The 27,376-nt window shown below is 43.3% G+C and overlaps 1 protein-coding gene across 1 annotated transcript in view; it reads left to right on the top strand.

The window, feature by feature from the left end:
- TARBP1 (TAR (HIV-1) RNA binding protein 1) overlaps positions 1-27,376 on the top strand; it is a 919,966-nt gene that overhangs the window by 186,748 nt on the left and 705,842 nt on the right. The window contains exon 6 of the mRNA XM_030198123.1: positions 20,115-20,212. Coding sequence (XP_030053983.1) covers positions 20,115-20,212 — 98 coding nt within the window. The remainder of the gene's footprint in view (positions 1-20,114; positions 20,213-27,376) is intronic.

Genomic DNA, 27,376 nt, shown 5'->3' on the forward strand with positions numbered 1-27,376 from the left:
TATTTAGTGTTTCCTTCTTAGATGGTAATGGAATGTATTTGAAACTCTGTAAGAGCACTCCTTCCTTGTTATCCCAATTACAATAAGTATAAATGAAAAGTGTCCTAGGGGTGGGCAGGTGTTGGGGAGGTGATGAGAACTCCTTTTGAGCCACTGAATACCTCCCATCTGAAGTATTTGGCTTGGAAGGTCGTTTTCTTGGTGTCTGTTACTTCAGCTCGTAGGGTCAATGAACTTCAGGCCTTAGTAGTGGATGCACCTTATACTAAGTTTCATCACAACAGAGTAGTCCTCCGCAAGCACCCTAAGTTCCTGCCGAAGGTGGTGTCGGAGTTCCATCTGAACCAGTCGATTGTCTTGCCAACAATTTTTCCCTGTCCTCATGCCCACCCTGGCGAAAGCAGCTTTCACACCTTGGACTGCAAGAGAATCTGTTTGTGGTTCTAGAATCTAACACCACCCTCCTAGGCCTGTTTTATTCTGTTCCAGTCTGCACTCTCATCTAGTCTGTATATAGTTTCAGGTTAATCTTCATTAAGTCCTTGCCGTTGCGAGGCCCAATTGACCACTGTTTGTTGTTTTGGGTGAGCCTGGATGCTGGGGATTCCCCATTTATGAGAATAATAAAGCCTGCTTGAGAAAGTGAAGATACTTACCTGTAGTAGGCATTCTCTTAGGGTATCAGTCTTATTCTCACAATCCAGCCCACTTCCACTTGGAAGTTGTCTATTCCATGTTTTTATTTGGTTTTTGCTTTTGTATTAGACTGAAGGGTGGGTGGGAAGGCACTCGCGCATGTGTGCTGGAGCGTGACTTGTGTTCCTCAAAGCTCTAGAATTTACTGTGGCAATTTTGCTGGGCTGGGTGTCACAGGAATGGCATCTACCATCTGTGAGAATAAGAAGCCTGCTGTCCTCGGAGAATACCTGCTACAGGTAAGTCTCTTCGCTTTTCACTGGTCTTCCATTGCCCTCTTTGAAATGTTTACAATTTGTTCAATCCAATGCAGTAAAATTATTACATACTAGTAAAAAAAGCCCCGTTTCTGATGCAAATGAAACGGGGGGGGGGGGGGGGGGGCTAGCAAGGTTTTCTTCAGAGTGTGCATGTGGGAGTGTGTGTGTCCCTGCCCCCTCCCCCTCTGAGTCCAGTCCTTCAGTGTTAAGTTTCCTGCTGTTCTGTGTTTGTGTTACAGAGAGAGTGAGGGCATCTCTCTCCACCCCTCCCCCCTCTGAGTCCTTCACTGTTACAAAGAGAGGGATTTTTTCCTTCACTCATGGGGAAACCGGATATCTCTGGTGCTTCACACTTCCGGCTGGAGGCTTCAGTGGTGCCTTTTATATATATAGATATTGCACAAATTTGTCCATGTCACCCCTCTCCTAATTTCTGAGCACCGATTACCAGTATCAGCATGTATTCAATTTAAACTACTTTTTTCAGTACACAAATGCCTAGAATCTTCAGCTCCAGGTTACATCTCTAATCTGCTTTTGCCTCCATCTCTTTTCACACCCTTCCCTCATCCCAGCTAGCCCTCCTACAGTTACTGCCACCTTCATATCTGTGACTTGATAAAACATGTGAAATTACATTTAAATATGCTGCCCCCACGTTATGGAATACTTGTGAAGTATAAATAGTTTAGCATCAGGCTATTTTGTGGTATTTATGTGGTTTATATGATTTGAAGTTAGATGCAGATTTTCCCAGGATTGTGATTGCCTCAGGACTCCTTGATCAACTCCAAGTCTGGCACACACCATCAGAGACCAGAAAGCAGTCTGGGATGTGTCTACTCTGCAATCCATTTTTTGTAAACTGTATTGAATAGTGTGAAAAACCACTGAGGGGACCACCCAGTACTGGGAACTCAAAAGCTAACCGAGTCTGTTGCCAAGTTGGGAGGCAAATCAGCTGCAAAGGGTTGTTGCTTTCAGCATTTCCTAGCATTCTCAGTCTGCGCTCCACAAGTTGCCTGGGCCTGTAGCTATCTGGGACTGGCTTGCTCTTATCTACTTCTGTAGGCCATGTGTCTGCTGCAGAAGAATACTGAGGAGATGAAGCAGCACTAGAGATTCTGCCCCAAAAGAGTCATACTCTGATATACCGTGGCTTAGGAAGGGGGTTCATTACTGTCATGGTATGCACTAAACTAACTCATTTGGAGACATTATCTCTGAGTGAATTAAGTATTGAACTTTTTTTCTCTGTCCCATCTGGTAGCAGAGTGACATAGCCTGTTCACCTGGAGTGGTCTGGCAAGGGCTGTGGCAATTTCAGGCATTCATATAGCTCGGAAAACACTGAAGAATGCCTTAACTTTCTTTCTCTTCTAGATCACTATGTATATTCTGTTAGGCTTCTCTTCTTCCCTCTATCAATGCCAAAGCCCAGAGTTTTTCCTGTAATTGTTATTCCCCCTTCCTGGCTCTCTTGCTGTCTCCCCATTCTTTTCTATTTGCTCTTGGGCTCATGCTTTTTTTTCCTTTCTTACTCTACACAGTGCATGGTTATGGGATACATAATAACACAGTAAGACCTTTACAGTTCATCCAGTCTGCCCAACAAGGTAAACTGAAGGAACAGCATTTCTGAAGAAATGATACCTGACTCTTAACTTTGGCCATGTACTTGATATGGTTGATGTAGTACTACATTTTTGAATTTCTAGTCTTGTCTATGGCACCTCACTGGCCCACCCATCTTTCATTGGACAGAATTGGAGGGTACAGTTTTAATATTTAAAAAGTTATCTTTTAAATGGCTGAAATTTAAATGGATAGCCATATAAATATTAAGATATAGCGACAGGTAGTGAACTGCCTGGGTTTATTAATAGCAGCTGTGCCTCTCCTAAACACACACAGCCAGCTGGGAAAAGGTAAATCTAGAAGCACTAAAATCTGCCACAGGCCTGACTTGCTTCTGTCTGTCTCTTTAGTGGATAATATTAGCTAATATTAAATAGTTAAAAGGACTGACTGGTAAGAGTTCACTTCCTTAGCATCAGCAGCAGATGAATCCAGGAATTGGTGGGTTACGACCATCTACCAGCAGGTGGAGATAGAGATTACAAAGCTTGAAGGCAGTGATGCCAGAAAGTAGCTTTTCCTTCACTTCAGCGGGTGGTACATGACGTCTCATGCAGCTCCTGGATTTGTCTGTTGGGCCTGCCCCTGGACGTTTTGGCCAGTTGAGCTTTGGGGGTGTTTGGTCTCTGTACCACCTTTAGGGGCATACCTGGTGGCCTGGGTCCCTGCCTCAACTCGAGGTCCCCATCCTCCCAGAGTGTGGGCTGTTGTTGGAACTGTAGCCTTCCTCACAGGATGGGAGGGGGGAGGGGGAAAGTATAACAGACCTTCTGCTGTTTTCATCTATTTCAAAAAATAAAAGAAAAAGCAATATGAGAGACAGGTTCTTCATCTGCAGGTGGGACAGCAGGCTGTAGAGGCAATCTCTGCTGAAGAGTCTCCGAAACTGCTGCCTTCAGCCTACCGAGCCCGTTTGGCGGCAGGCTTCCCAGGGAGGTGCCGCTGTGGACAGGAAGTGTTCTGCATGCCTCCTGTGAATGTTTGACTATTCCTTTGGGGGGAAGCATGGTAATGGTGGCAGAGACCGTCAAGTGGTGCCCACATGATGGCAAGCATTGCTCGGCAATGGGGCTGTGCGTGGCTGGGTGTATGGATGCCCAATCAGGCGCTGGCAATTCCCTTGTCCCCAAGCAGTCAGATTTCTCCACTGATGCGTCGGGCATGCACACCATTTTTTTGGTGCCTGCCAACAGGTGTCCCCTTCACAGCTGTTAGTGGAGTCAGATGCGTCACGGCCTGCTTCAGTACTTCACGGTTCATCGCTGGGGGTTATTTCTTTGGCTGTGGGGCCTTCTTTCGTTTGTGCCTCCACTGCTTCTGATTCTGGGGAGTTTTTTTCCCCTGGATTTTGTCTTCCTCCTTCACCAGGCCTACTTAATAAAGACGGCTTTGCCCCATCAACATTTTCCTGTGGCACCCCCTCAGGGGGTCCTCCTCTCTAGATATGGAGGTGGTCCTACAGCATTTTTCGGAGGACCCGGTCTTAAAGAGGAAGCGACTCGGTGCTCCATCGGTCTAGTCATTGGGAACCCTTTTTGGCTCGCCTTCGGTAGTTTCTGGCTCTGGGGAGTCTTTGTGCCCCACTTGGGTGGTTGAGCTGGAAGACGGCGATGTTTCCCAGGAGGAATTGATCCTGTTGCATTGTGCCTTTTTCATCAGGATGAACTGTCTTCGCTCACTTGTCACATCTTTGAGACACTTAACATTGAGGATCCTTAGACACAAGCTGCGGCTATGGTCAATCCCAAAATGGTGAGCATGAGGAGGCCATCTAGGACCTTTCCTGTGCGTGAGGTCATTCAGGAGCTTATTTCAGCCTAGTGGTCTGATCCTGAGGGGAATTTGAAGGTGGCCAAGGCTGCCGTATCTGTATCCAGTTGCAGTGGATCACACGGAGAAGTTGGTTTTTCCTAAGGTGGACACCTTAGTAGCGCCGATTAGTAAGAAGACGGTGGAGGACGGAGTGGCTTTAAAAGGACGTGCAAGATCGGCGCCTGGAGGCTTTGTTTAAGCACACCTTTGAAGTGTCATCACTGTACCTTTAGGCTTCTATCTGTAGTTCTTACGCCACCAGGGCATGTCTTAGTTGGTTACAGCAGGTTCTGGAGCAAGACCACGGGGCTGCTCCTGCCTTCAGGGGCATCTTGTCTCACATGGAGTCAGGGTTGGCTTATTTGGCTGACTACCTTTATGATCTGGTGCGGGCTTTGGCTAAACAGATGGCCTTGGCGGTCTCCTTTTGGTGTTTGTTGTGAATTCGTCATTGGGCTGCTGATTTGTCATCTAAGCAAAGACTTACATGGCTCCCATTAGGGAGCAAACTGCTTTTTGGGAGGATTTGGAGAAGATTGTTAAGGATTGGGGAGACTCTTAAATTGCAGAGGCTCTTTGAGGATAAGCCCAGGCCGGCCTCGCAGGTGGGGGCTGCAAGACTTCGCTTCAGTGAAGCTCAGCATTACCTACCAGGGCATGCTACAGGGACGTTTCAGTTCCCCCGGTTTCAGCAGTGCTCTTCCTTTCAAGGTGATAAGCGACCCTTGGGCGTGGCAGTGCAACAGGGTTCAGGCAACCGCACTTTCCGATGATGGGCTGGTGGTTGGATGACTCTTCTACAAGGAGTGGACCATTATCACATCAGACCAGTGGGTCTTAGACATTATCAGAGAAGTTTACAGAATCAAATTCTTGCTAGTTGGCAAGGTGTTCCTGGAGTCCAGGTACGCCACTGCGTCCGAGCGGGTGGCAGTCAAGGCTATGTTGCACTCACTCCTGGATATCGGGGCAGTGGTGCCTGTGCCTCTATCCAAAATTTCGTTCCGGGCGATACTCGATTTATTTTGTGGTGCTTTGCAACGGGGACTTCTTCCGCCCTATTCTGGATCTCTGAAAGGTGAACCAGTGTGTCATGGTCCTGCATTTCTGAATGGAGAATGTGATCCGTGGTGCAGCCTGAGGAGTTTTTCACTGCACTAGACCTCAAGGAGGCGTATCTGCACATCCCTATTTGTCCTCATCAGTGGTTTCTCCTGTTTGCCACTCTGAGATGTCATTTCCAGTTTCGGGCATTGACCTTTGGCCTGGCTTTGGCCCCTTGCACCTTTTCCAAAGTCATGGTAGTTGTTGCGGTATTTCTACAGAAGGAGGGCATCAGAGTGCACTCCTATCTTGATGACTTGCTGATTTTGAGTGGACTCGGCAGAAGAGAGTCGCACAGCCACTTCCCTGGCCATCTCGCTCTTGGAATCTTTGGGCTGGCTGGTCAATGTTCAGAAGAGCCACCTCATTCCATCCCAGATCTTGGAATACCTGGGTGTCCAGTTCTACATGACTCGGTCGTATTCTTGCCCGAGGACAGGCAGGTCAAGCTTCAGACTCAGGTTCGCAATCTGCTGGTATTGCTGAGTCCTTGAGCCTGGGATTATGTTCAGGTATTGGGTTCTGTGGCGGCCACTTTGGAAGTAATGCTGTGTTCCAGGAGTATCAGCAGCGGTCTTTCTTGGCTGCCCAAGGCTCAGCAGAGCATGAACTGGTAGTTCCGCAGTTCCTCCCTGCGGAAAAGAATTCCCTTGGTGTCCTCCACAGTGGGTGGTGGTGGTCACGGATGCCAGCCTGTCGGGTTGGGGGAGCACATTGTCTTCATCTTCAGGCTCAGGGGCAGTGGACAGTGTGGGAAGCGGCGTGGCTTATCAACCGCCTGGAACTGTGTACAGTGATGAATGTCTTATGAGCCTTTTCAGGACTTGTTGATGGGCAAGGCAGTTCGTGTGCTTTCGGACAACACGATGGTGGTGGTTTACATCAATCGCCAGGGCAGAACTTGGAGTCAGGCCCTGGACGCCGAGGCATGTCGCCTCATGGAGTTGGCAGAGGACCATGTGCTCTGTCTGTCCGTGGCTCACATCGCGGGCCCTTGCAATGACGAGCTGATTTTCTCAGTTGTCATCTCCTGGATTCAGCAGAATGGGAGCTATCTGCGACAATGTTTCTCCAGATTTGCCACAGTTGGGGAACACCGGAGGCAGATCTGATGACATCCCATCTGAACGCCAAGTTACCCATTTTCTTTAGTCATCGGAGAGAGGTGGACTTCTGTCTGCCTGGCTACCTCTCTGTTCACGACCCCCGCCTATCCCGCAGGGGAGGTGGAGTCGCCTGTTTCTTTTGCTCCGCTCTACAGATTACCTCTTGCATTATGAAGCCTTTCTCGAGTTCTGAAGCTCTCTTACTCCGCATTTTGTTCCTGCTTGCTCATGACTTTGTGGCCGTGTTATACCATCCCCCCTTCCCTCATCTGCTTCTATGGATGAGCTATCAGCATTCATCTTTGAATGCTCCACTCTTATCATCCCCTCCTCCTTGGGGATGTTAACATCCCCCCCCCCCCCCCCTGATCTTAGTATATCTTTTCTTTCCCTCACTTGTTCCCTTGGTCTCACACAGCACATATCCTTCCCTAATCACAACACCAGCAACACCTTGGATTTTGTATTTACCACTGGCCCACTAACTATTTCCCCCACTTCCTTTCAGTTTTGTTCGGTTCCCTGGTTGAATCACTTGCTTATAAAATTCCTTCTGTTTCATCTTTCTGCTGCCTCAGTGATACAGCTCTGTCCTGCATTTCCTTCTTCGTGGCTGCTGTGTATCTCTGCTTGACAGCTGGCATCCTGGATCAGCATGCTCCTCTCTCCTCGGTCCCTTCCTCCCGGTCTCATCACTCTCCTGTTACACACCCTCTCTACTTTTGCTGTGTTCCCATCTCTATTTGGTGGAACGTAAGTGGCGCTGCTCCCGCTCGGCTACTAGCCTCATTTTTTTCCACTCGCACTACTATGAATACCGCCGTGCTATTTGCTGTGCTAAATTGAACTTTTACACTAAATGTATCTCATCTTCCCTCAGTTGCCCGCAAGCTCTTTAATTCTATTGTACCTCTGTCCACCATCGCACTATGATCCCTCTTTGCTTTCCTTTGATGCCCTTACATGTGCATGGCAATCCAAGATGGACTCATTTTAGGCTTCCCTTCTACCAACAATCCCCATTCCCTCCTCCTCCCTTCCCCCTCTGTCAGACTTCTCCCATCCACTCTTTTGCCCTTCGACCTGATCATCCTTTAATCTGGCCTCTGCCCACTCTCTTTCACAGACTCTGTCCTTCCTCAACCCCTCTTTCTCCAAATCTGACCTTTGGTCTGCTTTTCTAACCAAGCACCTTTTTCAACATGTGCTTCACCTACTCTCCCTCCTTTCATCTCTCTCTGAGGGCACTGTGCCTTGCTTCTAGGAAGCATGCTCTTGTTTCCCCCCCTTTAAAAAAAGCCTCACCTTGACCCTTCTTGCAAGCTTTTGCCCCATCTCCAACCTTCCTTTCTTCTCCATGGTGTTGGAGAAGCTTGTCCACTGTCAGCTTGTTGATCATTTTGAGCATAGTAATGTCCTACACCTGTACCAGTCAGTCTTCCATACACATCACAGCACAGAAACACTTCTTTTTGGACTGTATGACATCTCTGCCTTACTTAGTCAACACATTTTATCCTTTTTCCCTTGATCTCTTCTCTGTTTTCGATCTTGTGGACCATACTCTTCCTTCTTCAACAGCTTTGCTCAATAGGTATTTCTGGCACTTTCCTTGAATGGTTTACTAGCTGTCTCTCTGATCAGACCTCAATTCTCCTTTAGCCACTCTTCCACCCCTCTTTCCTCTTTGTTCAGGGGTAACTCTGAGACGCCATTCTGTCCCCCATGCTATTTAATATTTTCCTGGCACCCCTGTTCATTATCATCATCCAGGATCACTCTTGCACCCCTTTCTGCTATGTGGACGATACTTAAATATTCTGTAATATTACTTAAACAATTGCCTGTCCCAAGTATCCACCTGGCTGAGAAGGTTAGGGCTCTTCAGCTGGGAGAAAAGGCGGCTGAGGGGTGATATGATAGAAGTCTATAAGATAATGAGCGGAGTAGAGCGCACAGATGTGAAGCGTTTGTTTACACTGTCAAACAACAATAGAACCAGGAAACACAAGATGAAGCTAGAATATGGTAAATTTAAAGCAAACAGGAGAAAGGTTTTCTTTACTCAGCGTGTAGTTAGACTCTGGAACTCGTTGCCGGAGAATGTAGTGACAGCAGCTGGCTTTACAGAGTTTAAAGGGGGTTTGGATAGATTCCTGAGGGAAAAGTCCATTGAACATTATTATTTTTTTTTTTTTTGGGGGGGGGGGGGGGGGTTGCTGGGTTCTTGAAGACTGGATTGACCGCTGTCGGACATAGGATGCTGGGCTTGATGGACCCTTGGTCTTTTCCCAGTATGGCAGTGCTTATGTGCTTATGCTTATGTTCTTATCTTAACACAGCCAAACGTGAATATATTTTCTTCCCTTGCTTGATCATGTGCCCCCCCCCCCCCCTCACTTAATGGAATCCGTCTCCCTTTCAGTGACTCTTGTTAAAAGAATTTTAACAATGATACTCACGAATACCACAAGACCAAGTCAGGCTTAAAGCATACCCTCATGAAGTTGTCTGCCCTCCCCATACCTTCCCGTTATATACCTTTTTTAGACTCTCATCTACTTGCAGCTATACATGAAGCATCTTTTAAGCTTGGATGGACATGTTACAGTTTTAGAATTAGGAGGTTTTAACAAGCTAGCCAAAAAGCATATCTATGAACATTCAGTTCTTCTTGTAACACACAAGGTCAAAAGCTGTATATGTAAAAAATGATTAACCCAAATACTTTTCCTACATTTCCCTCCTGTTTATCATTGCTACATATACTTGCTCAAGTCTCCAGGATAAATTCCTTTCCAAGACATCTTCCTTTCATCCTGGAGATTCATGTAGTCGAGTCTGTTATATATCAGTGGGAAATATGTAGTCCTTAAAGGAAGCCCGGCTATTGTCCTCATCATCAGGCTTTTCATGCTGGTACATAGTCTTGGTCAGGGTTGCATCAATTAGTTTTTGAAGTAGACCACGAATAAAAGGAATGTAGCAGTATCTACATGTTACCAATATGGCTGCAGCCATAGCAACAGAGGTCAATACTGAAGTAATCAGGCCACTCCAACTTCCAAACCAATCTTCCATCCATTTGTTGAATGGGTCATTAAAGCCAGAATTTTCCGCCAGTTCCCTTGACAAGGCTGTCAGTCCAGCCAACGCCTTGGTGATACTTCCATCGGGAGCTTTATTATTTGGGATATACGTGCAGCAAAACTCTCCAAACATCTGGCAGACTCTGCCTTTTTCCGCCAGTAGCATGTCCAGTGCTAGTCGATTCTGCCATGCCATCATTGAAGTGGCATCAAGTTGCTCAGCGATTCCTCTTACGACGTCTCGGGTGCAGTTGACTAATCTCTGCTGATTATAATAGATATAGTTGATCCAGTCTACATTCTTATTGTTACCCATCAGAAAAGGAAGGACTCAAATCCAGCAGTAACATGGTTCCTTGCCTTGAGTTCATTGGGCACCCCTCGAGGTACCCCAATGTCATCTGTATACACATGTGGGTCAAATGATCTGCCAGGTGTCACTGCCCTCTTCTTTCTATGTGTAATTGATTGTGGTAGTTCCAGTGTTCCTGTGGGTAACATATAAAAAGGCACGATAACTTGAATTAATGCACACTCCCCATGCCTTATTTGTGGGAGATGGGGTCTAAGAAGATGATCCCCACACATCCACCAGACATCAGATCTTCCTTGGTCTTGATTCTGGAACCAGTTGAGATGGTATTTATGGTTCTGTCTTCTCGTCAAGTTGACTCGATGATCGTAGTATGAGTCTGGGAGTGGCTTCAGATTTTGTCGCTTTCTTCGTCCTTTTATAGAAAAGCAGGTATAGTTACCTGGGTATGTTGTTACTACTGATGGTTTATCCTTCCTTTAGTGGGGGGAAAAAGGTGTGACATCATAAGGCAGGTTCCGTTGGGTCTATAACTGCTGTTATATAACTGGACCATGCACTGCAATCCTTCAGGATCATCAAGACTCAATCTGAAGGGTATGGTCCCCAAGGAAGGTCTTTAGCACACGCCACACAGACTTTTTTTTATTTTGCCAGTAGTATAAATTACCCATGCCATCCATTCATTTTTTTTCCTGGTAACCTGTTTCAAGTCCCAGTTTTTCTTCAATTGTCAGATTTGCAAATCTGATTATTTTGGGCATGGGAAGTCTGAAGTCATCTTGAGACATATTTCCCTCCAATATTTGGATAAAGAAATGTCCAATGGGATCAGTCCCAGACACGTACGCTCCTACAGCGTTTAAACGTTCATCTACCTTCCAAGGTGTTTGAAAAGTAATTAATTAATTTCAGTTTGTCTCATCAGTACACTCACACTGCCTTCTTTATGATGGAAAACCTGCTTTGGATATCGGTATCATCTTGTGTTCTTAGTAGGCGATAGCCCCAAGATGTGGAGCTCATGCTCCAAATAGCTAGGTCCCATATAGTGCATTGGGGGGTTCCGGGAGTATTTGTGGGAAGGAAGCACACATACTTATCAGACCATGTGATTCTCACAGCTGCCTCTCGTCCTGTGCAATGAGTTAGTTCACAAAAATCTATTTCCACTGTGCTGGTCTGGCCTTCATAAAAGGTAATGTTCTTTGGGGGTTCAGGAAGCCCCCTACGTGCCCATTCCATGGGATCAGTTCCTTTGTATAGTACTCTGGTTGCAGCAACTTGGTGTTTTTCTCAAGTGGATGTCTCCTGCATCCGTTTGGAGTAGTCCTGGGAATTATTTCTTTTCTGGTCCCCAGGATTTGATATCCTTTTGACTTTGTCTATAACCTGGAACAGGAGGATGATAAGAGCGATGCCACAGATTGTTCCTAGGACCAACCTGATTGTTATCTGTCTGTCGGTCAAAGTCTTGATTGCTCTCCTCTTTTCCAGTCATCCGAGGGGGCTCCAAACTGTTGTCTCAGTCAATTGCTCATGTGGGTCTTCTGGATCAGATGTTAAGACCTCCATTTCGACCCTAAGTTCTCACTTGGGTTGTTGTTTTCTTCACCGGGTTTGAGACGAGGATTCCTATTGAAGCACCTCCCCTTTGTAGCCGGGCTTACCCTTGTGAGAAGTTGGTCTACTCTGGTTGCCTAATTTCAGCTCCGGGTTCTGCTACCTTCTTACAGTGTGATAGGTGCACCCAGGTACTTCGTTCAGCTATTTTTACAGCTGTGGGGTACTCAGCAGTACTTGGTATGGACCTTCCCAGCGGGGTGAAGCCCAGTTTTTTTCTCTTAATGACCTTAATAAGGACCCAGTCTCCTGTTTGAACCTTTCCAAGCTCAGTATGTCCAGAACCTTCAAACTGATCTGGAATGACATTAGAGAAACTTCTTTGTTAGTTAACATTTTCTTCATATATGTCGCCAGTGATTCCTTGGCCTTCTCATGACTCTTTTCCAGTGAGGCAAACTGAGGGATCACATACCGCCTTTCAAACAGAATTTCAAAGGGAGTCAATCCTGTTTTGCCTTACGGTATTATATGCATAAACAAGGTGGCCAAGGGAAGGCAGTATATCCAACTCTTTCCGGTTTCTGCCATTATCTTTTTCAGTTTGCTTTTGAAGATTCCATTGTGTCTTTCCATCAGTCCTGCCGACTGGGGGTGGTAGGCACAGTGGCTCCTCAGGTCAATGGTCAATTGTTTCCCTAACAGAGGAAATGATGGAGTTCACAAAATGGGGACCATTGTCACTATAAATTCTTTCTGGAATGCCATACCATGGTGTGGCTTCTTTTATCAAGACCTTAGCCACTGTCAGGAAACGTTTCTACCCACTTTGAAAACATGTCAATGATTAGTAAGCAGTATTTCTTGTTTTCACATTTATTCAATTCAATAAAATCCATACATAAGTACTGAAATTGGTACTTTGGGTGAGGGAAGGTGCCCATTTGGGGTTTAAGTCTTCCCTGTAAATTGTGTTTAGCACAGAGCATACATTGTGAACAGAAAATTTTAGAGTATTGTGAAAACCCGTATGCTGTGAATATTTTTGTTACTATTGTTACCATCCCTCCTGTTGAGATATGACTTGTCCCATGGCTCATTATTGCAGCATAATGAAACAAAGTTTTTGGTAATATATATTTATTTTCGGTAGAAAGGTAAATGCCATCTACAAGGGTGGCTCCTTTACCTATCCAAGATTGTGTTTCTTTTTCTTTGGATGCCTGCTGCATCTGGCGTAGCATTGCCAGATCCAGGAAGGTTGCTTCTGTATCTATCTGTAAAAGAATGTCATGTAAAGGAGCAGATAGTGCAGCTTCTCTTGGTGTTTTGTCTGCAAAGGCATTTCCTAAAGAAATGGGATCTGTACATCTAGTATGGGCTGCACACTTACAAATGGCTATCTGTCTAGGAAGTAAGACAGCGTCCAGTAATTGAAGGATAAGATTTTTTGTGATTTATTTCCTTTCCTGTGGAGGTGACCATGCCTCTATTTTTCCATTGCTGTGTAAAGGTATGGACAGTGGAAAAAGCATACTGACTATCTGTGCAGATGTTGACTGTCTTGTTCTGCACTAGTCTACAGGCCTCAGCCAGGGCTACCAGTTCTTCTGCTTGGGCTGAATAAGTGATTGGTAATACATGAAGATACCAGAACAAAAGAAGAGCAATATAGAGAAAACCAAATACTAAGTAGGAGAAGAAGAAAATAAGAAAGAGTCACTTAAAAAAAAAAAAAAAAAAGTTCATTGCAGTGATAGACAGTCCTGAGGACAGAGGAGACTGCTTGGTTCTGGAGTTGTGAAACAGCAGTCCTAACACAATTGCAGCGAAGACTAGTAGTCACACAATGAGGGATCAAATGATGTGATGTCCTACTTGTAGTGGAAGGTGTCAACTAAGGTGAAAGGACAGTGTTACGAACCTGAAAAAATGACTCCAATAAATTAAATAAACAAAGCAGGGCAATGAGGGCCTCTGTCTAGACCTTAGGTCATAAAGGATAACAATTCACTTAATGTCTGGTCAAATCCTTAACAAAATACCATTAGCTCAATTCTATGCTCAGATGTGATGCTTTATCTAGTTCTAGTTATAGTTAATTCAGAATAAATTCAATTGCTATTCTGGCCTTAACTAAAAGAATATATCATAATTCATATACATATTCCTGTTCAAACACTTCCACATATATTCACTTCCACAGACCTTCTAACTAACTTACAGTGTACTTTCTAGACATGCTGCTTAGTATATCAACATGCACTCCTGCCATGTGATTATTCACACAACTTGCACATTGGCAGCAAATAACTTTTACAATGTCCAAACATCTCAGTAACCTTTCACATAGAATTACCCAAGAATGAATGGGAATTTTCATCCATCTTCTTCACAATTGGGACTCTCTCCAATTCAAAACATAAATTTAAATCTTTATCATGGTAGATTTCACTTCTTTGGGTAACCAGAAGTAAGGCTTTGCTTAAAATCGTTAGGCACATTTCATTTATGGAAAAGCAAAGTAATAAAAAAAAAAAAAGAAAAATCACATCATCCAATTGTTAACGGTGGAAATTAGGAAAAAATAAGGTTGTAAACTTGTCCTAAGGAAACTAATTAATACTTTGCATAACAAATGAAATTGGGGCACCAAGTAATCAGGGAGGTGCACCGTTTCTCCATTTATACAAAACAAGGCTCATAAAGGACACAGAAAGTGGGCGAAAATTTTAACATTCTAGCTGTTTAAAATTAACATCTAAATTGTATATATGTTACCTAGAAGCATCTCACTTATTGCTGAATCAAGGAAGAAAACAAGTAACTCTCCCTAAGTTAGGGGAAAATGCTTTAAAATTCAATCAATATAAAACAAATTGAGAGAGTTTATCACTGACATAACAGTCCCAGATAGGAAATCGAACAACCTATCTCCTATATGGTGAAAAAGAATGCAATTTAAACAAATTAGGGTAAACTAGGCGCAGTTGCCTAGAAAAGCACTGTCCTTGGTTATGGAACAGCACAAAATACTGTCATGCAAAGTACTTAAAAAAACTAAAGAACTTCATAATCTAAAAGTACGTCTAGATGCACTCTTCCTGGGAGTTAGTTCTCTGAAGTCTCAGTTACCTGGGGTACAGAACATAAACACATTGGATATTTCACTAGACAAACATTTCTTTTACAAATCCTAATGAGGTAGATAAATAGATTAGGCAAGAAATAGTCTGCAAGTCTTATGAACATATTGGGAAATCACATCCCTCCTCTGCAGTGGAGAAAAACAAATTTGGTGTAATTTAAAGATAAGGGGCAACTAAAGCAGCTGTAATTTGCATAGCCGGCTAAACCCATAAGACTTGCATAAAGTTCTTATAATGCTAACCGTTAGTGTGCTCAATCAAAGTCAAAAGAACATGGCTAACTATACAGGCAGCTGATATGTCCCTGAAAGAAAGCACAAAGTGCACTTCTCTCACACCCACACATAGCAAAGGAACGCTGTGTCTGCTTATCTCTGCCCAGAAGCGAACAGCTCCTGCTCAAAAGAAAGTGCTTTGTTGTGGGTTTTTTTTCCCATCAGCTTCACGAAATATAAATAGTGAGAACAGGAAAAAAAATTCTCTTTTGCTCAGAAAAAATGTAACAATCACAATACCGTACTCATGGATACAGACTGCTTATGATTGAAAAATAAATATATCCCTATTTACACTGCAAAAGAAAGCTTCAAGAAACCTGGACAGGTTTAATTACTAGCAGGTCATCCTTCTGTGTTAACACATTAACCAGCTTATTTTCGAAAAAGAAAGACGCCCATATTTCAATCCAAATCGGGAGATGGGCGTCAGTTTCCCGTGGGCGCCCAAATCGGTATAATCGAAACCCGATTTTTGGCGTCCTCAACTGCAGTCCGTCACGGAGACAAACAAAGATCATGGGGGCGTGCCAGAGGCGTGGCGAAGGTGGGACTGGGGCGTGGTTATCGGCCGAGGAGAGATGGGCGTCTTTAGCTGATAATCGAAACAAGAAGGGCGTTTTTGACGAGAATTTGGTCCGCTTTATTTGGACCCTTTTTTTTCAGGTCCAAGTACCAAAAAAGTTCCCCAACTGACCAGATGACCACCGCCATGACAGCAGAATGTGTTCTATCCTTTGACAGCCTTTCCCTGGTTCTGATGTGGGTCTTGGGTGAGTGTGACACCTTTTCTGTTAAGGGCACTGCAGAGTCACATCAGCAATGCATTGTAGTGGGTGTAGGGTATTGGGCTCCGTGATTCCACTAGCTTGTGTTAAATGCTCACGATGTTGGTAGTTGGTAGGCTCTACTCCCATGGTGCTTTTCCCTCTGCTTACTGGGTCAGAGTGTGCCCTGTTTTGTTTCCGGTAGTCCATGAGGTAGTGGCCATTTGTGTAAGCCAGTTTTAGATCCCTTTCATGTGTTAGCCACGTTACAGCACTTAGTTCTTACCTTGAATGTTGCTGAAAGAGGGCATTGTACACCATTCAGCCAGCTCGGACCTACTGCTCATCTCAGTACCAGCAAGACTTGTTGCCAGTGGGGCACAACCTCTGATCTGCAAACTGTGAGTACACGTGCTTATTCAAATAAAGGACGTTTTCAGCGAGATTAGTCTTCAGGTGTGAACTGCTGTGCCAAGGTTATACACCAGCAACAAGTCCTGTCCCTGGAGCACCTTTAGTGGGTACTGCAGTGCACTTCAGGCAGGCAGACCCAGGCCCATCCCCCCCCCCCCCCCCCCCACCTATAACACTTGTGGTGGTAAATGGGAGGCCTCTAAAACCCACTGTACCCACATGTAGTTGCCCCCTTCACCCCTAAGAGCTATGGTAGTGTTGTACATTTGTCCCTCCCATGACCAAACGGCTTGGATTGGGATGTTTCTGAGCTGGGCGTTTTTAGTTTCCATTATCGCTTAAAAAAAAAAAAAAAAAAAGCCCATCTCAGAAGGGAGCAAATCCATGGCATTTGGTCCGTCCAAACCGTATTTTCGAAACGAAAGATGGACGCCCATCTTTTTCGATAATATGGTCTGTCCCGCCTCTTCACATACCCGTTTTCGGACATAGATGCCCATGGAGATGGGCGTTCGATTATGCCCCTCCACGTGTCTCAGATTTCAGCTGCTTTTCTTCAGTTAATTTTTTTTCCCCTTTTACAAGACGCTAGGAACCAGTCCTGGGCTTCTTTATAGCCATTTCCCCCTGCTTTCTTAGGATTAGTGATTTCATAATTTTCTGTATCTTGTAGTAATTTCTTATATGATTCAACAGTTAATTTACCATCAAATCCAAACTTCATTTTCCATTTATGTAAATACAACACATTTTCTGGATTACTTTATGCATAAACTTTGGGTCCTCGTAAAGGATCTCCTGCCCTGGAGATCTCTTAAAACAGCAACACAGACATGCGCAACAACCAGTCTTACAACATAAATTTCCCATAGCTATTAAACTGTCGGTTCAAGAATTCCAAATTCCTACCAACTCTCTCGCTTTTAACGTGCACACGGAGTTATTTATTCCTCTAGTCTTCTCACACAGACTATGGTATGTGAGTGGGTCCCAGACCCCGGACTTCACTCTAAATCTCATTTATTAATTTAAAAGACAAAACAAGACACAACATTGCCTAAATTGGTCCCGTAGTTCATGACATTTAAAAAAAGAAAACCGTCACCCTTCCAAGTGTCAGATGAACTGGCCCCTTTTTACAGGATCTCCCCGGGGGACTTTGATTAAGGGATTTTTTCAAAATCTGTGTGCACAACCGTTCCGACCCTGACACAAGGAAAAAGGTTATTGGTTTCCGGCTTGAAGGACCAAGCTGTTAAAAATTTTTTAACAATGATACTCACGAATACCACAAGACCAAGTCAGGCTTAAAGCAATTTATTTTCTTGCAAGGGAACAAATCCAGCATACCCTCATGAAGTTGTCTGCCCTCCCCATACCCTCCAGTTTCTTATATACCTTTTTTAGACTCTCATCTACGTGCAGCTGTACATGAAGCATATCTTTTAAGCTTGGATGAACATGTTACAGTTTTAGAATTAGGAGGTTTTAACAAGCTAGCCAAAAGGCATATGTAAGAACACAAGGTCAGAAGCTGTATATGTAAAAAATGATTAACCCAATAATTTCCCTACAACTCTGTTAAGATCTTGTGTGTTATCTTTGACTCTGGCCTTATGTTCAAGCTCCAAATTGACTCTGTTCTCCACTACTCTATCTATGCACTTCATAGGGTTTGCTCCATTCACCCATTTCTGCCTACTGGTCTTCTTCGCCCTCTTATCTTGGCACTTGTTATTTCTCACCTCAACTATTGAAGTTCTCTCTATGCTAGACTTCTCCTCTCCTCTCTTGAATGCCATCAGTTATCACAATGAACAGCTATTAAATTACTTCACAATGCTCACCGCTTTGATCATGTCACCCCACCTTCTCCGCATTGAACGCTGGCTGCCTGTCTCTGCTTGTATCATCTTTAAGATTCTTCTCCTGTTCTTTAATTCAGTGTCTCCTGCGGCCTCTGCCTACCTCAACAGGCACTTCATCCCTTATACTTCCCTTCGCTGCCTGTGCTTTGCTGACAACAATCTCCTGTTTTTTTCCCCCCTATCCAGCTCCGTCTGTCAACAGTCACTCAGCTTTTCGTTATATCAGGCCCATACTTTGGAATGACTTGCCATTATATATCAGGAATCAACCCTCCCTCCCCACTTTCAAATAAACTTTGAATATTCACCTCTTCTCTCTTTTCCTCCTGGCCCCCACCTGATTGCAGATTGTAGATTCACTTTTCTGTTGCTTGCCACTCCTCTCTCCTCCCTTCCCTCCTTTCGATACCTTTCGCTCATTTTTTTTTAATTTTTTTTTTTTGTTAGGCAAACCACTCAGTTCTCCATGTGTAGGCCTTTGCTCTCCTTTCCCTTCTATGTACTCCTCTTTATTTTTTTCATTGTTATGTAAACCGCTTAGCTGCCTATGTGAAGGCTTTTTAGCGGTATATCAAAAGTTATAAATAAATAAAATCAAGCCAATGGAGTAGTTCTGAGATTTCCCTCTCTTTGGCCACAGCTGATTCAGTTTGTGAGGGAAGTGCAACCAAGTTGGACTGCCAAAATCCCACATGCCTGAGAGGGTGCAGAATCAGGATGTATTTGGGGCTGAGAAGGAGATGAGGGTCTGGGAAAGGGCTTGCTTTGGCTCGGGCATTTACATAGGGCCTACACTGAGCAATCAAATCTTCAGGTTCTAGTCCTGAGGCCCCACGCTGAGTTGAGTCACAGCATATTTTGGCCACCTGTGCAGGCCATGTTGCTGGAGTAGGCCCTTAAATGTTGAACGTTCTTGGTTGAGCTACTATGGTGAATCTTCCTGAAAGACCTCTAATTGAAACAGCTTCCCTGATGGCTGTTTGTTCATCCAGAAGAATCTCAGAGTTGCAGGCCCTTTCTTGTAGAAGTCCATATTTGTCAGTTCTAATGGACTCTGTCTCCATTAGTATGGTGCCATCCCTCTTACCTAAGGTAGTGTCTACCTTTCATGTGAACTAGGTGGTTTCTCTGCCAGCATTTTTGAAGGATTCCAAGAAAAGCTCAGTGAAGGCGCTCCATAAACTGAGTGTTCCCAGAATGTTCATTCATTAACTAGTGATTACAAAATATGATTAACGCTGTTTAATCGACTCTGCAAAGGGGAAGCAGCTTCCAAGTATTTGTTGGTGCACTGGATTAAGGTGGTGATAAAAGCAGTGTAGAAGGATTTTTGGCTCGTCCAACAAGACCTCAGAGGTTCATACAGTGACTCTGAAGGAATATGTGTAGGGTGGCAGTGTGATTATCATTGCATTCCTTTGGCAGGCTTTACATGATTGATGTCTGGGCAAAGGGTGATAGTGCCTTTTGGCAGAGTGGTGTTGGAGAGGGCTTTGTTTTCTGCTTGCACTGTGGGTACAGCTTTTGTGCATCCAGATAGTCTGCACTGGTCTAGCAAGATAAAAAGAGAGGTGAAATTTGGTTGTACCTGAATTTGCTTTCCTTGATTCTGGATAGACCAGTCGTCGAGGGTCCACCCTGGAAGACTCTGGAGAATCTCTCCAGTCACCTGCCTTGCATGCAGTTATCTGAAATTCAGTTTTTTTTTTCTGCAGAGGGTTCCCTTTAGAGGAATTATTGTTTAATATATATTTTAGTTCTTTAAGATTATGACATTCACATAATTACAAGTTGTAGGCTGCACCATTCCTTATACCGGTGATATCACTAGAATATTTCAGCTTTTTTTGCTTCCATTTGCTGGTAGATGTGGACATAATCCATTGGTCTGAACTTGTCTTGCAGGAATCAAGAAATGGAAATTACAAGGTAAGACCAAATTTTGTGTTTTGTTATCCAATCAGTGAGTAATTCTTGGTCTGATTCACCTAGCAGCAATTGTCTGTCTGTTTTTTAAATTGAAATATTTGTTTTAGTGGCTTGTTCTTCTAATACTCTAGGTCCTCTGGTCAATTGATTGGAACCTGTCCTCTTCTAGGAAAGAAGTTAGAGAAATTTTTGACTACTTTTGTCTTGTCTCTCCCAGAAGCAGATAAAGGTATTTTAAATACGTTTTTGATATTAGAAGTAAGAAATAATACACATAAGCTTTAGTTCAGTAATGTGCAATTGATTTTATTTTACTAGTTAGATATGAATGTCTCTTACGTACTTGTAAAACCAGTAAGGGTAGAGTTTTTCTCTACTTGGTTGAAGTTAATGAACCAGTGAAAGAAGTATGTTACATTTCTGGGCTTGTGAACTTTATTTGTAACTAATAAAACATGCCCGTTTCTGGCACAAATGAAACGGGCGCTAGCAAGGTTTTCCTCCCGAACCCCCCCCCCCCCCCCCCCCCGCTCACCCCTTCGGCGTTGTGAAGGCACTGACCGCCATTGTTGCGGACCTGGTCAACGCACGCCAACGCCACCTTCAATGTGCTGAGTCGTTGGTTGTGAAGCCACTGACGCCATAGCTCCGCCCTCGACGTCATCTCGTTTGACGCGAGGGCTTGGCCCCAACACAGTGATTTCGGTGGCTTCACCACCACGAACCCTTCGAACCGGAAAGAAGTGCCCGGAGGAACTGACAGTGACGTCAGTGTCCTCAGAACGTTGAGGGTGAGTTTTATTATATAGGATATTTCAATAATTTTTGATATATAATCTTGGGATACACAGGGTTAGCATAGCTTGTACAGTTATTTTTTATTAAAGGGGCAGTAATAAGAGACAGAAAATAATGTCAGTTGATCATCATCTCCAATACCTTTTGAGATAAACTTTGCTTCATTGTAATAAGATACATTGCAGGTTCTGGCCTTGCTTTGAACTGTACATAATGTTGTTCAAATCAGCAGATATGTTTGGTGGTGCATTAAAATCTGAACATATATGGGCTGAAGCATTTATCCAGGTGGCCGTACTTGCCTAGACAAATGCTGCTGGTCAGGGCCAGTTAATGATTTTCAGATACTAATGCTGAAAATTATTACAGACTGCCCTTGTGCTTGGGGGCATGTCATGGGTGGAGTGAGGGCAATCTCTGGAGTCATAGGAGCCAGCTTTTCAAATGATTGGGGTGTGAACACAGCCTAGTTTGCCCCCACTACCATCACTGCCACAATAAAAGTATTAACTCTGTCTTTTTTTTAAGCATTTATTTATGAATTTAATTACTCATCCAACTCAAAGATTCAAAGTGAAGTATAACATTTGCTATCTTCACTCAGAGCAAACAAAAAATAGTACAACATAATTCAATGTTTGTCCACATATAGAATGAACATTTCACAATAAGAAAACCTCGAATCAGCACAGTTCCAGAAGAACAGCAAATACTATAGATCACGAGAAGCACAAAAACCACATAAATCTTCAGATCAATTTATTGCTTCACACAGTGAGGGCACACTCTCTTAAAATCCTGTTGTGGCCATGTTTTCACAAACAAAGGCTGCATCGGGGCACTCTATGAAACAAATTCCAGGCTGCTTTGTCAAGATTGTCCTTGCCAATAAATGATTTGATCCTCACCTATGGAATTTCTCACTAACGTAGCTGATTTCATCCTGTTTGTCCACAGAGAAAAACATAGTTGCTTATCTGTAACAGAGATTCTCTGTAGACAGAATAAATCAGACACAGTCCCATTTGCCTTCAGGGGTATGGACCTTCGAGCTTTGCAAATGACTGGAGAACCATGAAAGCAGCTACATGCACACTAATAACTGAGAGCAAGGGTTTTCTTTGGCACCTTCTTATGATGTCATCCACTAGTGTATGCTGTGTATGGAGAAATCTCTGTTATAGGTAAATGAATCTGTTACACACACCAAGTTTATTTCTTCCCTGTCATGGCCTTTATTTTAACTTAGAGCCTTTTATTATTTTGCTATTTACCTTGTCTATCTGTCGTGATTAGAATGTAAACTCCAGAGAATAGGAACTGTTCTGTTCTGTATCAATGACATAGGAAAATGTGGGAGAGAGGTTCTGGAAGCCAAATTTAGGCTCTTAGGTAGAAAGCTCAAATCCAGATCCTCTAGGGTAGCATTTTCTGAAATGCTACCTGTTCCACGCGTAGGGCCCAATAGACAGGCAGAGCTCCGGAGTCTCAATGTGTGGATGAGAAGATGGTGCAGGGATTAGGGTTTTAGATTTGTTAGGAACTGGGCAACATTCTGGGGAAGGGGAAGGGGAAGCCTATTCCGAAAGGATGGGCTCCACCTTAACCAGGGTTGGTCCAAGCTGCTGGCTTCGGCATTTAAAAAGGAGATAGAGCAGCTTTTAAACTAGAAACGGGGGGAAGGCAACAGTCGCTCAAAAGCGCATGGTTCGGGATAAGGTATCTTTCAAAGATACCACCAAAACAGGGAAGTTAGGGTATCCTGATAGTGAGGTTGCAAAAGAGAGTGTAGTAGATCAGGTGTCCCTAAATAAAAATCAGACAAAAGATTGCAAATTAATACTGTCAAGTACTAAGCATGATGTAAATAGGAGCAACAAACACAGTTTGAAATGTCTATATGCGAATGCCAGGAGCCTAAGAAATAAGATGGGAGAGTTAATATATTGCACTAAATGAAAAATTAGATATAATAGGCATCTCTGAGACCTTGTGGAAGGAGGCTAACCAGTGGGACACTGTCATACCGGGGTACAAATTATATCTTAGTGATAGAGTGGATCGAATTGGTGGAGGGGGGTAGCATTGTATATTAACGAGAGCCTTGAATCAAATAGATTGAAAATTCTGCAGGAAACAAAACACTTCTTGGAATCACTGTGGATTGAAATTCCATGTGTAAAGGGGAAAAGGATAATGATAGGCATGTACTACCGTCCGCCTGGCCAGGATGAACAGACGGATGCAGAAATGTTAAAGGAAATTAGGGACGCAAACAAACTGGGCAACAAAATAATGGTGATTTCAATTACCCCGATATTGTCTGGGTAAATGTAACATCGGGACACGCTAGGGAGGTAAAATTCCTTGATGAAATCAAGGACAGCTTTATGGAGCAGCTGGTACAGGAAGCGAGAGAAGGAAAAATTCTAGACCTAGGGCCAGATGCACTAAACCTAACGAGTCAATAACGAGCCATTAATGAGCAAGTAGTAAACCCTGGCATGCACTAAAAGCCATTTTACGATGGCGGTAGCAGCTCACGAAAACGGAATGCTGATGAGCAAATTGTGTAGAAACCCTATTGTAATGACATGCACTAAGCTTTTCCGATTGCCTTAACGCTGGAAACTCTAACGAGAGGTCTGTACCTCTCGTTGGGGCTGTGCGGGATTGAAAACTGATAAAAAACTGCTATAAGAGTCATTCCATCCCCCCCCCCCCCCCCCCCCCCCCCCCCCGCCGCAATAATAAAAACAAAAATGCAGTTGAAGCCGGCCATCGAAAAAAGCCATCTGTTTTCGCCGCCATTCACCTCCGCAATAATCAAACCAAAGTGCAGTTGAGGCCGGCCTTCGAAAAAAGCCGTCCGTTTTCTCCGTCATTCACCTCCACAATAATAAAAACGTCTTTTTTGGCCGTGCTTCACTCAGCTGAGAGACCTGGAAGTCTCTGAGCCAATCACAGCGCTGAGTGAAGCACGGCCAACAAAGACGTTTTTTTTTATTATTGCGGAGGTGAATGTTGAGGAGCAGATGTCATAAGGTTGTTTGGGCATATGTCTAGTTTGCAATGAGATTTGTTAAATCTTTTTTTTTTATTTTTTATTATTTATTCATTTCAAAATATATTCAAGCATAATATCTTGATTACAGATAAAGACGATTTAGTATCTTGATAAATTCTTAAAGATACATCTAAAAGAAAGAAAGAAAAAAAACTTAATTTTTATAACAAGAAGATCATTACTCGTCTATAGTCCACTATATAGGGGAGAATATCACAATTTTCAGGTAAATATTCCAATTTTGAAGACAACTTCAAATTTTAACAAATGGAGGCTGATATAAGATTACCGAGCAATATACAATTTTTATGGAGTTGAAGTTATTATTGTTCCTGATAATGGAGGGTGTAAGTCTCTCAACTTTGTCTCAAGAAAAGAGTTTAATTGATTAGCCTCAAAAAAATACATATTTAATTGAATCAAGTTTTATCACGCACTTGCAGGGAAAGTTTAGCCAAAATAAGGCTCCAAGTTGTATTGCTTTTGGTCTCAGCTTCAGAAATTCCTGTCTTTTCTTCTGAGTGTTTCTAGAAACATCCGGGTAGATTCTTATCTTGCAATTTAGGAAATCAGGTCTCTTATTTAGAAAAAATTGTTTAAGAATCCAGTCTCTATCCGGTTGAAGTATGAAAATCACTTTAAGTGTTGCTGTTGTTAAACCCATATTGTCTCCTTCAATAATCTGAGTCAAATTTAAATCCAATGATTGGGTTTTAACTTCCTCCCTTTGTAAAGAATCTTTCTTGCGAAATGGTTCTATATAGAAAATCTTTGAGATGGGTGGATGTGATTTTTCTGGAATTTTTAAAGCATCTGTTAAATATTGCTTGAAGGTTATCAATGGGGAAATAGCAATTTGTTTTGGAAAATTTATCAATCTGAGGGCATTTGAACGCTGGTAGTTCTCTAGTACTTCAATCCTATTTTGAAGATACATATTCTCTTTTATTAAATTTATTTGTATTTGTTGAGAATTTTTAATTGCAGAGGAATTAGTTTCAACTTCCTTGCCCACAGATTTTAACATCATGTCCATTTCAGAAATCTTTTCATTGTCTAACGTGAATTTCTGATTTAACTGAGTAAATTGTTGGGTAAATGAGGCTTCTAAACCTACAAGCGCTTCCCATATATTATCCAACGTTATTTGTTGGGGCTTTTCAGGTAGAAACGACTTACTTGATAAATCAATTGTTGAAATTGTAGGCAAAGTTGATTGACCTCCTACTGCTCCAAGCTCTTCCACAGGAACAATCTCTCCTCTCTTCACCTCTGTGTTCTCCACAGAAGGAATCCTCGGCTTCTCAGGCGCCGACTCAGGGCCCGTGCCAGGAAACCCCGTCGCGACTTGCGCACCAAGGGGTCTCTGGTCCAAGTTCGACGTCGTAGCCGGCATAGGAGGAGGAAGCCTCGTCTCGGGGCTAAAAGATATCTCGTGTTCAAGCTGGGGGAACGGGAGACCTCTCCCTAATCCCTCCAGCAGCGAAACAGTCCCCGACGATGTGCCCGGTAGAAGGAAGTGCTCCATCGTTCCAGCTCTAGGTAAGGAGGGAGTAACGGGGCTTGCTCTCGCCCTACCTCTCCTTTTAGGCATATTTTTTTAAAGGTTTCAAACTAAACTAGGCAAAAATGTTACAGGAGTAGAGCGGCAAACAGCGGAGCTATCTTCACGACGTCTTACTCAGCCGCCATCTTGGAATCTCTCCCGGTGAGATTTGGTAAATCTTTTGAGAGTTTGGGAGATGATGTCCTTTGATAGTGTCTCGAAATTGGTCCAGGTTCTATCTGCTGGGTAGATGCCAGGGTCTGGGTCTAGACAGTCGAGGAGTTCGGCATAATCGACAGGTATCTTAAGTCGCAGTTGTACGATTTTTACGTTGAAGTATCTCGCAAGATTGTCTGCTCCTGGTGCGTCTTTGCTATTGGTTGTGACTGGTGTAGTATTTAGTAGGCTATTCACGAGTTGGAAAAGTTTGTGTGTGTCCTTGTAGCTTGGTCCGATTATAGTTTTGTAATATAATCTTTTAGTTTGTCTAATGGTATATTTGTATTTTCTTTGGAGTTGTTTCCAGGCGTTAAGTGTGGGTTTGTCTTTCTTTTTATTCCATGCGCGTTCTAACCTTCTGACTTGGGTTTTAAGGTTTTTCAGCTCTTCATTGAACCATGGTATTGAATTCTTTCTACGTGAGGATCTAGTTTGTACATTTTTGGGATCTTGCCAGGTATTTGTGACCTGGATTGGCCACTGTTGGAAACAGGATGCTGGGCTCGATGGACCTTTGGTCTTTCCCAGTATGGCAATACTTATGTACTTATTGTTTTTGCCTCACAGGATCTTAGATTTAGACTGCATCCTACAACACCTGTTTGCAACATATTGTCCAGCTCCCTTCCTGAGGCCCCTTTTCGTTGTGTTTTTAAGTTGTTTTTTGTATCTATGCATTTCATGGTAAAATAAAGAAGTTTATAAAAGAGGCTTTTCTCATCAAAAACATTTGTTTTTCCACTATATCTTGTCTCCTGTTTCTTTTTTGAAGACAAATCATATCAGATAACCATATCTATGACTCACTGTATTTGCTTGTAATCGGAATTATACATGAGTAGTAGTAAGGTTATTTATTTATTTAATTTTAATTTTTGTTACATTTGTACCCTGCGCTTTCCCACTCATGGCAGGCTCAATGCGGCTTAATGGGACAATGGAGGGTTAAGTGACTTGCCCAGAGTCACAAGGAGCTGCCTGTGCCTGAAGTGGGAATCGAACTCAGTTCCTCAGGACCAAAGTCCACCACACCACTAGGCCAGGTTCACCGACTTCTGTCAAAGCTAGTTTGCATATTTTTAACAGGTGGCTGTGCTCATTTCTTACTGTGTCAGCCAGTCAGAATTGAGGCCATGGCCACCCTCTACCCATCCCATCTGTTTTGATGACGTCACTGTAAGTGATGATATAACCTCATGAAGTGATGTCATAAATCCTCCTGGACCACACTCCTTTTTCAAGATGACAGTGACCAGTGGGTTGCACAGATCGAAGATGGCAGCGCCTATAAGGACACTTCTTGTTTTACACTACTCACTACCATCATGGATTAGTCACATGAGAGGAAATGATGTCCATCACCAGACACTGTCCCCTACAGCCTCAGATGACTATATATAGTTTGCACAGACATTACAAATAGTAAACGTACACTTGTGTTCCTTTGATTTTTTTTTTTCCGTAAACTGTTTTTTAAAAAATTATTTTTTTTCAGTCGCAGGTACGACATTACTGCTTTATGATTCTGCCAGATCTGAAACCCACTCGCTGCCTTTTAAAAACAGAGTTTTACAATTGTGCCATCAGACATGTTTTTGTTTTACAACTGCTGACTGATCAACATAACTCTCTGTCTATCATACATGGTATGAATAAACTGTGCAAGTACAGATTGTTTTTTTCTGAATGTGATTACCTTTCTCTCACTTTTTCAGCCCCTGAGGAACATCTCTTTGTGCAAAGTCTGAATTTGTTTTCTCTCT

This window comes from Microcaecilia unicolor, chromosome 3 (genome assembly GCF_901765095.1).
Source record: "Microcaecilia unicolor chromosome 3, aMicUni1.1, whole genome shotgun sequence".
Taxonomy (NCBI): Eukaryota; Metazoa; Chordata; class Amphibia; order Gymnophiona; family Siphonopidae; genus Microcaecilia; species Microcaecilia unicolor.